At 49.1% G+C, this 11,512-nt stretch overlaps 2 protein-coding genes and 1 long non-coding RNA gene across 6 annotated transcripts; 1 reads left to right on the plus strand and 2 right to left on the minus strand.

Annotated features, from left to right (window-relative positions):
- Nucleotides 1–2,199: 2,199 nt before the first annotated feature.
- sqstm1 (sequestosome 1) lies at nucleotides 2,200–5,727 on the minus strand. Of its 2 annotated transcripts, none has more exons than XM_086105577.1 (8): nucleotides 5,406–5,727; nucleotides 5,202–5,297; nucleotides 3,776–4,026; nucleotides 3,610–3,694; nucleotides 3,474–3,530; nucleotides 3,276–3,388; nucleotides 2,587–2,830; nucleotides 2,200–2,515 (listed from the first exon to the last, which is right to left on the minus strand). In XM_086105577.1, exons 1-8 carry the CDS (start codon nucleotides 5,572–5,574, stop codon nucleotides 2,352–2,354), a joined length of 1,179 nt encoding a protein of 392 aa, XP_085961703.1. In that variant the 5' UTR covers nucleotides 5,575–5,727; the 3' UTR covers nucleotides 2,200–2,351. The 2 variants fall into 2 exon arrangements, with proteins under 2 accessions (XP_085961703.1, XP_085961702.1); XM_086105576.1 differs by having other exon boundaries at nucleotides 3,474–3,533.
- Nucleotides 5,728–7,030: 1,303 nt separating this feature from the next.
- Nucleotides 7,031–11,461, minus strand: LOC147209524 (E3 ubiquitin-protein ligase RNF4-like). Of its 3 annotated transcripts, XM_086105584.1 has the most exons (8): nucleotides 11,240–11,459; nucleotides 10,949–10,975; nucleotides 8,591–8,792; nucleotides 8,424–8,506; nucleotides 8,001–8,013; nucleotides 7,801–7,924; nucleotides 7,262–7,313; nucleotides 7,031–7,180 (listed from the first exon to the last, which is right to left on the minus strand). In XM_086105584.1, exons 1-8 carry the CDS (start codon nucleotides 11,336–11,338, stop codon nucleotides 7,031–7,033), a joined length of 750 nt encoding a protein of 249 aa, XP_085961710.1. In that variant the 5' UTR covers nucleotides 11,339–11,459. The 3 variants fall into 3 exon arrangements, with proteins under 3 accessions (XP_085961710.1, XP_085961708.1, XP_085961709.1); XM_086105582.1 differs by having other exon boundaries at nucleotides 7,031–7,313; nucleotides 11,240–11,461; XM_086105583.1 differs by lacking the exon at nucleotides 10,949–10,975 and having other exon boundaries at nucleotides 7,031–7,313; nucleotides 11,240–11,460.
- Nucleotides 7,803–10,424, plus strand: LOC147209525 (uncharacterized). Its single transcript, XR_015100241.1, has 3 exons — nucleotides 7,803–7,952; nucleotides 8,014–8,540; nucleotides 8,601–10,424. It is a non-coding gene; the product is annotated as an uncharacterized LOC147209525 (long non-coding RNA).
- Nucleotides 11,462–11,512: the final 51 nt, after the last annotated feature.

Here is an 11,512-nt window from a genome sequence, read left to right on the forward strand (position 1 = left end):
GACCATGTATAGTCAGGCGTGTTTAGCCGAAAAAAACGACCATGTATAGTAAGGCGTTTTTAGCCCAAAAAAACGACGATGTATAGTAAGGCGTTTTTAGCCCCAAAAAACGACCATGTATAGTAAGGCGTTTTTAGCCCAAAAAACGACCATGTATAGTAAGCCGTTTTTAGCCCAAAAAACGACCATGTATAGTAAGGCGTTTTTAGCCCAAAAAACGACCATGTATAGTAATGCGTTTTTAGCCCCCAAAAAACGACCATGTATAGTAAGGCGTTTTTAGCCCCAAAAAATGACCATGTATAGTAAGGCATTTTTGGCCAAAACAAAAAGGCCATGTATAAGCGTTTTTAGCCCAAAAAAAAACGACCATGTATAGTCAGGCATTTTTAGCCTTACGACTAGTAAGGCGTTTTTAGCCGAAAAAAACGACCATGTATAGTAAGGCGTTTTTAGCCCCAAAAAACGACCATGTATAGTAAGGCGTTTTTAGACGAAAAAAATGACCATGTATAGTAAGGCGTTTTTAGACGAAAAAGACGACGAAAAAAACGACCATGTATCGTAAGGCGTTTTTAGCCGAAAAAAAGGCGTTTTAACAAAAAAAAAAAAAAAACGACCATGTATAGTAAGGCGTTTTTAGCCGAAAAAAACCACCATGTATAGTAAGGCGTTTTTAGCCCCAAAAAACGACCATGTATAGTAAGGCGTTTTTAGCCGAAAAAAACGACCATGTATAGTAAGGTGTTTTAAGCCAAAAAAAAAAAGGCCATGTATAGTAAGGCGTTTTTGGCCGAAAAAAAAACGACCATGTATATATAGTAAGGCGTTTTAAGCCGAAAAAAACGACCATGTATAGTAAGGCGTTTTTAGCCCAAAAAAACGACCATGTATAGTCAGGCGTGTTTAGCCGAAAAAAACGACCATGTATAGTAAGGCGTTTTTAGCCGAAAAAACGACCATGTATAGTAAGGCGTTTTTAGCCCAAAAAAACCACCATGTATAGTAAGGCGTTTTTAGCCCAAAAAAACGACCATGTATAGTAAGGCGTTTTTAGCCCAAAAAAAACGACCATGTATAGTAAGGCGTTTTTAGCCCAAAAAAATGACGATGTATAGTAAGGCGTTTTTAGCCCCAAAAAATGACCATGTATAGTAAGGCATTTTTGGCCAAAACAAAAAGGCCATGTATAAGCGTTTTTAGCCCAAAAGAAACGACCATGTATAGTAAGGCGTTTTTAGCCGAAAAAAAACACCATGTATAGTAAGGCGTTTTTAGTCGAAAAAAAATGACCATGTATAGTAAGGCGTTTTTAGCCGAAAAAAACGACCATGTATAGTAAGGCGTTTTTAGCCCAAAAAACGACCATGTATCGTAAGGCGTTTTTAGCCCAAAAAAACGACCATGTATAGTAAGGCGTTTTTAGCCCCCAAAAATGACCATGTATAGTAAGGCATTTTTGGCCAAAAAAAAACCTACCATGTATAAGGCGTTTTAGCCCAAAAAAACGACCATGTATATATAGTAAGGCGTTTTAAGCCGAAAAAAACGACCATGTATAGTAAGGCGTTTTTAGCCCAAAAAAACGACCATGTATAGTCAGGCGTGTTTAGCCGAAAAAAACGACCATGTATAGTAAGGCGTTTTTAGCCCAAAAAAACGACGATGTATAGTAAGGCGTTTTTAGCCCCAAAAAATGACCATGTATAGTAAGGCATTTTTGGCCAAAACAAAAAGGCCATGTATAAGCGTTTTTAACCCAAAAAAAACGACCATGTATAGTCAGGCATTTTTAGCCGAAAAAAACGACCATGTATAGTAAGGCGTTTTTAGCCCCAAAAAATGACCATGTATAGTAAGGCAATTTTGGCCAAAAAAATGACCATGTATAGTAAGGCATTTTTGACCAAAACAAATGACCATATACATGGTCGTTTTTTTTTCGGCCAAAAACGCCGTGCTTTACATGGTCGTTTTTTTGGGCTAAAAACGAGTGCCGTCTTTGGGATGCAACGGCTTCGCCGGCCCTGTCGTGTGGCCCCGTCCCCTGCTCCCCCCTTGCTCCATGTTTGACAGCGGGGAAGATTTTGACGCAAGCCTCTGAGGAAAACGTCGGCCTCCACCTGCATAAAATTGCGCGGTTATTTCATGCAAAGTTTGCAACCTTCATGTTGTCTAGTTCAAAGAAAACCAAAAACATTCAAGCTGAGCAAAGCGTTTTTATTGAGTATCAAGCAAATATTGTGATGACAGAGTATACCGACTGGACTATTAGCGATGACTGCTTTTCATCCGACGCCGTCGCATGCGCCGTGACGCGTACAAGTGTGCTATGAGGCGAAGCGCTGGCATCAGTGCGGGTGGGGGCGGGGCTTCTTGGCATACTGGATGGCGTCCAGGGCGGCGCCGATGTCAAAATCTTTGGCCTGCAAGAGGCGGGTCAGCCAGCCGCCCTCGTCGGTGAAGCCCATGGACAACATGTGACTCAGAGACTCGATCAGGCGGGGGTCCGCCTCTGGGGGAAGGAGGAGGCCCACGTTAGCTAAGCAGGCCTAAATTTAGCGGGGGCAGGAAGCGAGACGTTACCCGGAGGAAGGTGAGGGTACAGAGCTGCCGCCTTCAAGCCCGAAGGAGCCTTCTGGAACTCGTCAGGAGCGTCGCGGTTCAAGTCCCCCTTGAGGTTCTGGTCTCCCTTGAGGTTCTGGTCCCCATCCAGATCCGGCTTGTCCTCCTGCAGCAATGATTGCAGTTCGCCGCTGGACGGGTCCACCTCCTTGCAGGTGACGTGAGTCCACTCTTCATCCAAGTCTGTTGCGGCAGCGGCTGAAGCCTGACGTCGGCAAAAGAGCGCAACGGCATCGTCGTCTGACGAATTATAAATGATAAACCAGATCCAAATCCCAACATCGCGATTGGGGAGTTGGGAATGATGAACGACCCAAAGCCACATGCAACGCTGCTGAGCCGCAAATAAGCCAAGGGGAGATTTTCGGTGGGCTTTTCAGCAACCGTCTGGGTCAATGAGAGACTCACGCATGCCACGAGTCCCTGGCGGCCGCCAGATGGCAAGAACAACGCGCCTCGTGCAAGGCGTTCGGTCACGAGCTTGCACACAAACAGCAAAAATGACAACAGGATATAATTGCTGTGACCCTAACCCTTAAAAAGGAAAAATTCAAATGCTCCCCAAAGTGAAATTGTTCATCATTCCTGAGCGCCGAACATGATATAACAAGATATAAATGTTATAATTGCGGCAAAAAGGTGAGTCTGACCTTTCTGGGCTGAGCGTCGCCCTCAGCTCCGCACACCTCCGCCTCTCCTTCATCCTGACTGGTCACCTTGGTCCTCTGGCCCTGGTGCTCCACGTCAATGTCAACGTCGATGCCTGCGCGCGACAACGACGACGACAAAAAAAAAAAAAAAACGCATGACTTTCCGTCCCGACGGCCGCGCGGCAACATGCCACTCACCTAGCGGGCTCAGCATGGCCGCCACGCCCTCACCAACGTTCTTCAGAAAGCTGAGGCCTGCTTTGAGGTCAAAGGTCACAGATGAGCCCACGTGGCACGCACTCAGGATGAACACATGAACAACCAAGGCACTGACCAGCGGGGGCGCCGCCTCTGGCACACTTCTGGCTCCTGCTGCAGTGCCGCATCTTCTTCATCAGCTTTCCCCGCGGGAACAGCGCCTGATAAAACAGCGTGTAGAGCGTATGAGCTCGTGCGCACACAAAAAGCGTGACGCGAGAAGTCTAGTGTGCGATGCCGACCTGCAGCGGGTGCCAGATTGGCAGCAGGGGGTGCTCAGTGTGCTTCCCTTGGACCTGGCAAGCCGAGCAAAGGTCGTAGTCGGGACACACGCTGCACTTGAAGCGCACGCCCGCTACCGGGCCTTCGCAACCGTCGCACGTCACGTTGGGGTGCACGCCGCCCAGGTGGGGTGGGGTAGGGGCCGCCGCCGTCACAAACGCGTTGGGGGGAAAGGCCTGAATCGGGAAGTCACGACGGTGCTCTCTCTTCTCTGGAAACACAAACATGCGCGACATTTGCACTAGTGATGGCGAAATGAAGTCCAAAAAAGCAGTGAAGCCCTGCAGGGAAATACTTCACACACTCGGGGCTTCAAGATGAATCGACTACGCCATCATGTGGACAGGAAAATGTATAACATGCTTGGTGCATGCAATAAAATGGTGGGGTGTAAATCATGCTCTGAACACATATGTATTTGAGGAGTGTTTTTACATGAATTGTTCTCTTTTACTTTATCTGTGTCAACAAGTGAAAATGTGAAATGAGGCCAAATAAAGTGCTTATTCGTTTTTAATTAAAAACAATATTTTATCTAAAGTTTTTGGACTCAGGCGTTTTTTGTTTTGCAGAGAATTTCCCCTGCTTTTGAACAAACTCTTTCACGTAATACTGATGAAGCAGGGGTGCATAGATTTGTGATAGCAAGTTGGTATGAAGGGGAATCTTTGCCGCTTTTATTTCGAACCCTCGAACCTATTGTATCATTTCCTGAATCAGTCACGTGGTACACCCCCTTCGTGGGGCTTCAAACGTCACCCTTCGTGGGGCTTCAAACGTCACCATGACGTCATCAACACGCGCTTCGACTTCCCATTCATGAACCACTCAACTAGATGGATGACTCGGCACACGCTTCAGGGATTCGACCCGTGGAGCACATCACTAATTTTCACACATTCAGCAGGGAAACGTTTATCGAAATAGCTTTTCATATTTCAATGCACGGAGCAAAGCTTTACTCTTAAACATCCGAATGGAAAATATGTACAGGTACTTAAGATTTCTTTTTTTTTTCTCATGTAAATGATCTAACAAGAAAAATATATACTCAAAGGAATTGAACTACAAAATTAAAAAAAACATTACCAAATACATATACACATTTGTAAAATGTAAACTAAAACATCAATATTTTTAAGAATGTACGAAAAGATTCATATATAGAGATTTTACGTTAAAAAAACAGACATACATTTGATATATCTATGAAGAGATTGATGGCTGAAGTCCATGTTTTTACTTATTTGTATTCGAGTAAACAATTTACATTCCGACTCACACTGTGGTTGGCTTTTTATCAACGGTCCGTGTGAAATGCGGTTGGCGGTTTGGGACTTTCGGATGGTGACGGTGACGACGACATTTTGATTTTTGTCTGTTTACCTTTGATGAAAACCCGGAAGACGTCATCCTTCATGCAGGCCACGCCCATGGCGAGCTCGTCATCCGACGAGAAGGCCACCAGGTCCCCTTCGCAGTCTGATCGAAAGCCAAAACAGAACAGAGGTCAACGATCAAACTTTGCTGAGCGAGGCCCGAAGGAAAAAACAAAAACGACATAAACAAATCAGCCGTGTGCTGTCCGACCTTTGTAGTACATGTTGAAGGTGGTCTTCTTGAGTCCGGAGAATATCTGACAGGTTTTGTCGCACAGATGTTCGAAGCTTCCGACCGCGTCTTGCTCCACCAGGAAGCGGCGAATCTCCCGAACCGACTCCTCTTTGCCCAGCAGGTAAGCCTTCACCGTCACCGACATTTTGGCCGCTGCTTCTGTTCTTTTTTTCTTCGTCTTCTGCTGCTGCTGCTCTGCTTGCGCTTCTTCCGTTCGTCGTCGTAGAATCGACTCGGGCACTTTGTGACGCAGCTTTTAAATCCTGTTGCTCGACTTGTCTCGGCCACTTCCGGGTAGAGCGTCACCAACCCCGACGCAATATTTACATGACGGCCGATAGGTTCAGCGCTCAAGCCCCGCCCACGCGGACCAATGAGATAGCCGGAGGATGACGAAGCCTTTTTTTTCCAATCCGGGGATTCCCCGCGCCTCATGTGACACGATCGCCCAAAAATTCGCTCGTCATGCTAACGCCAACAACAAACAACAATTGCTATTTCTTTTTCATTTTAGTCCGACGCACATTTCACGTTCGATAACCACACGCTGTCATGTGCCTTTTTTACTGACTCATCGCATTCATTGTTTAAAAGTTGTTTTTTTCAATCAAATCACTGAGTCTTTTGGGGCTGCAACTAACAATTGTTTTCATCGAAATTTTAATTTCCATCGCTATAATGTATTGGAGCACAGAACATGATAAAAAAAAAAAGAAACGATCATGATTTAGCTGCTGGTTTGGTCCAGAAAAGGGGGCAAAAATATTGATCTTTACTTCTCGAAGTCGATGTTCGCCAATTTTATTTGGATTTGACACAAAAGATAATGGGTCTGTTTTCAAAGTTGAAATTTTCAACTGAACAATTTGAAATGTAACCAAGGTCCCAACACAATGATTCAAATCATTATCAATGATTTCAAATGATCAATTGTCTTAATCATGAATCCCGATTGAAATCCCAACGCATTTTGACATCGCAACGCATATTTGACGCATTAAATGTACTTTTTCTTCTGAACATTTGCTTCCAATTTCTTTTATGTTTACCAAATCTCCTTTTCAAGTGGAACCGTTTCTTCCAAGCAATCGAAGGGAGATTTTGAAGTAGAAAAATAGAAAAAGCTTGAAAATGAAACGACGACAGCCAAGTTTATGAAATAGAACAATTTTATGTAGACAAGTGAACATTGCATCAGTTTGAAGTGGGAATGATGCACAGGGTGGTGGCAACGTTTTATTTAAAAAAAACAACAAACCCTATGATTTATTTTTACCCAAAACATTTTGTCACCCTTTTGCTCTGAAGTCATATTCAAGTGGCTCTTAATACATGTCTTCAATATGACCTTTCTCCAGCTTAGTCACGCTTGACTCAGAGAATGTTTTTGTCACGTGGTGACGAGTGAAGAGAAAGGCCCCGCCTTTGAGCTTTCCGGAACATTCCGCCCGCTCGAGTTTCCCGTCGGTCCGGTCCTTCTGGTCGGGTGACCGCTCGCTCCCGGTTGAAGGGTGCACGTGGCGCTATCTTGACGTGCGCAACACAAACATATACATAAGACCGGTCCAAACAAAACCCAACAAAGTGCAAGACGTCGGCGCTCAGATGTAGAGGGGGTGGTACTGGCGAGGCGTGAGGCGTTTGCGGCACGTCGGGCACGTGAGCGAGCGGCGCAGGGCGTCACGCAGGCACTGGCTGCAGAAGACGTGACCGCACTTGGTGGACACCACCAGACGCCCGCTCTCCACCATCTGCGCCGCAACAACAACAACAACGTGAGCCTGTTGCATCACACGGCACGCGTGCGCGGCCTCGCGGGTGGCCACTCTCACCTCCGAGTACGTGTCCATGCACACTGGGCAGCTGACGGTTCCCGGTGTCATCCTGAACACACACACACACACCCTTACTTAGTCCACCTGCTGCCAGGGAGCAGTCTCCAACCTGGACTTTGGCATCCGTTTTCCAGGCACGTGGGAGGGCTGCATTTCACGGGCAGTCTTGAAATGGCGCTGAAGCCCCACCTAGTGGTCATGAGCTGCATTTGACTGCTTTGCTCTCTGGGGGCATGCGTGTGAGAGAGCCGCAATCCTCCTCTGGGCTATGGCTGCAAATCGCAGAGGGGTTAGTCCCCGCAGGAATCGGGACAAGGGGGCAGATGATGACATTTGGAGTTTTCAACCCCTGCAACAACATGGCACGCTCTGGCATAGTCTACACTTATTTTCAAACCAGAAGGTCCCAGGGAGTTTTGGGTTTGTGGATAATCTCTGAGTACATTCATTTGTGTTTTCACTGCCCTCTGAGTACATTCATTTGCGTTTTCACTGGTCGTTTCACTGGGAACACGACGACGGGCGCGCTTTGTCACCTGCTGGAGCGCCGCGTCTGAGGCGAGGACGAGACGTCGGCGCCGGGCACGGGAGGCGGGGCCTCATCGTCATCGCTGCTGACGACGTAACTTTCTCCGGAGGCGTTTCCCCTGCTCTGAGAACCTGATGGGCGGACACGGGCGGCATCACGGCAAGTCCTTGCATGCGCCAAACGTCCGACCGGAGGGATGAGTTGTACCTTCATCCACCAGCTGGGGCAGCGCAGCGGTCGGCCACGTGACGGCGGCAACGGGAAGAAGAGGAGGAGGAGGAGGAGTTAGTTGGAGCGCGCCACAATGCATTGAGACTGCCGGCGCGGTGCGAGATCAAAGGGCTGGCTGGTAACGCCTTCGCATAACGTTTACGTCAAGATGACGTTCTCGTCTTGGGCGTGTATGCAATGAAATCGAGGTTAAGATGATTTGCAAATGGTTGAATTCTGGTTCACGTAACATCCCAACTTCAGTGGACTTGGCTTTGAACGAACGCTGCGTTCCGAGAGGCACAGCTGTCATTCCCGCCCAACTCATCCAAATCGATCATTGCCCAGCCCTGGGTGGAGGGGGCTTCCCTACCAGCACATGCACACTCTACGTGCGTGCGTGCGTGTGTTGTTATTCACCAGGACAGAGTCGCCGCTGGTGAGGTCGACAACATGCGACGCTTCCGCCGCCTCGGATGTCAGATCCACCACCTCCTCAACGCCTGAACGGCAACAAGAGCGTGTTATCCATCACAAGTAAGCGAGCCTCTCCAATGGGGTGGCTTCGGATTGGTGACGTGACTCACTGTCCTCCAGGTTGTCCATCACGTCGATGGTCTCGCCGGCGGCGGGCGCCGGGACCCCCGGGGGGCCGGCTCTTCCGCTGGCCACCCTGCTAGCGTTCGCCCTTGCGTTAGCGCGGGCCGCTCTGCCAGCGTGAGCGCGGCCGCGGGCTTTGGGGCAGCCGGACGCCAGCGGGCTCCCCGCGCTCCTTCTCTTCCTCTGCGCCTAAAAACACACCGACCGAGTAGCTTCCCATATACACGCTTGAAAATGAGAAGCACGTCGATTCCGAGGATACGTTTGATGCGTTTTGCTCACACGTTAAAACGTACGCCCGCGAGGTGGGTTTCGTCAAAAGGCCGCGAGGATGTCGTGAACTCGGCATGGGACGATTACCGCTTTGGCGGTATCACGTCATTTTGAAAGTCACTTTTTTTTGGTTTCGTGTGAAGACGTTTTCAAGAACCACAATAACAAGCAAGACCCTCACCAACAAGTACAACAGGAGGACGCGGCGCAGCGTCGCGGCGTTTCGTATCCAGACCTCAATTTTCCGAAGCGCTTGTCCTCACAATTAGCTTTTGTTTGTACCGCCGCTGCCAGACCCGCGGACGAGCCGCGCTGGTCAGCTAACTCGTCCTGGATGTTGGAAGTGGGGTGAAAGGTCGCTCCAAGTGGCGAATATGCACTGTGATCCAATGCCGATTAAGTCCACGCAATCGAGAGCCCTGGGCAACAAACGCAGCGAACAAGGAAAAACTGCCATCCCGGGGGCGCCTGGGCTTTGGCTCTCATTCAACCGAATGGGAGCCAGCGTGCGGGCTGTCCGCTCGTGAAAACGTTGGCGCCAACTACCGAGATTTCTGATGAATATCGTTTTTAGACTCAAGGAGACTTGAAAGGTGTCCGACCCATCGTCTATTTCAGCGGGCACATCATGAACTTCAGACACGCCACTCCAACCTGCCACCTTCAGAAGTTCTCCGATGACTCTGCGATTGTTGGCCTCATTACAGAGGGGGACGATCGGGAGTACAGGGGAATGACGAAGGACTTTGTGGACTGGTGCCAGCAGAATCTCCTCCAGATCAACCCTAGGAAAACTAAGGAGTTGGTTGTGGATTTCTGCAGGAAACAGTCCTCACCGGCACCGATGAACATCCAGGGTATGGACATAGAGAGGGTGACCTCCTACAAGTACCTAGGTGTTCTTCTGAACAACAAACTGGACCGGTCTACAAACACGGACAACCTGCTAAGGAAAGGACAGAGCCGACTCTTCCTACTCAGGAAACAGGTCTTTTGGGGTTCAGGGGTCGCTCCTTAAGACTTTCTATAACTCGGTGGTGGCCTCGGCCATCCATTATGGCATTGTCTGCTGGTCACGCAGCATCTCAGCCCGGGACAGAAAGAGACTGGAGCGACTGGTCAGGAAGGCCAGTTCTGTCCTGGGTTGCTCCCTTGACACTCTGGAGGAGGTGGGCAACAGAAGGATGCTAACTAAGCTAAAAGCTATGATGGACAGTCCCTCCCACCCTCTCCAGCCCGCCCTGACAGCACTAGGTAGCTCCTTCAGCCAGAGACTGTTACACCCGCGCTGCAAGAAGGAGAGATACCGACGCTCGTTCCTACCAACTGCTGTCAGGCTGCTGAATAAAAAATAGCAACAATAATATTTAATAATTGAATGATGTGGAAAACAACTGTAAATAGCACTGCGATTTATCCATTTTGTATTTATATTGCACTTAATTGGACGGTGTTTGTTTGTTTTTTCTTCTTCTTTCTGCCTACATTCTTGCTGCTGGAGGCTGTAAATTTCCCCAGTGTGGGACTAATAAAGGATATCTTATCTTATCTTATGAAAGTCAGCCCCGCTTCATTCGGCCGGTATGGGAAAACGAAAGCCGCGCGGCCAGACAACGCAACGCGGTTTACTTGAGAAGTCACGCGCAGCGGCGCCATCTGACCTCCGACTCTTGAAGAGCCGGTCGTCAGGCAAACTTTAGAGCAGGGGTGACCAATGTCGGTCCCCAAGGGCCGCCGTCCTGCCGGTTTTGCAGCTCTCCCGGGAGCAACGCACTTGATTCAAATCACCAAGGTGCTTCAAACGCTGCTTCGGAGCCGATTATCCGAATCGGGTGTGCTGCAGGCGGGAGAGATGGAAAGCGGGCAGGACACGCCTGCTTTAGAGAGTGCACGTGAGGCGGCTTTCAAGACCGACCGATGCAAGTAACGTCATTGCGAAATCACCATCGCCCGAGAAGGATCCGTTCGATAGTTCTCGTGCATCCCCAACGGGTTTAGCGGGCTCGGGCCTGGGGTTTGCTCGAGGTGGCACCCCTGCTTTTGAACGATCGATTGCACGCGTGTCAACTTACAGTATTACTCATAGCAGGAGGAGAACGCTGAAGACACACAAGACACATTCAGTTATTATCTTGTATAAAACAAAAATCAAGATATATTAATCGGGCACTTTAAATCAACCACTGCTGCAAAATGGTGTACATTGGGAACCCCCCCCCCCCAAAAAAAAGTCTCGCAAAGACCGTTGAAATGTAATGAAAAGGAGTAAACACCAAGCAAGCTCAACGATAAAAGAGAAAAAGTTGCAGTGGCGCGCCGCTTCTCGCAGCGCTCGGGCGCAGTGACCAGTGAGCGTCACTCACCGCCCGCGTCGGTGCTCCGCTTCGCTTCGTCGTTTCCGCCCGTCGTCGAAGGTTGCTTGGCGGGCGAACGCTTTCAGTGGGAACGTCGAAAGCGGACATCAGTCAGAGACGTCCTGCCACGGTCGTGACAATACCGAGACGTTCGCGAGCTCTCCCGCCCGCTTTCCGTCCTGAGACTAACGCTAAGGCTCGTCCCATCCGGCTCACGCTCCTTCTCTATTGGTCCGCAGAGCGCGACAGCGCCGCCCTGCCGGGCTGGAGGAAGGCGCCCAA

The sequence above is a fragment of the Hippocampus guttulatus genome, chromosome 2 (assembly GCF_054856545.1).
Source record: "Hippocampus guttulatus isolate MCC_2025c chromosome 2, RoL_Hgut_1.0, whole genome shotgun sequence".
NCBI lineage: Eukaryota > Metazoa > Chordata > Actinopteri > Syngnathiformes > Syngnathidae > Hippocampus > Hippocampus guttulatus.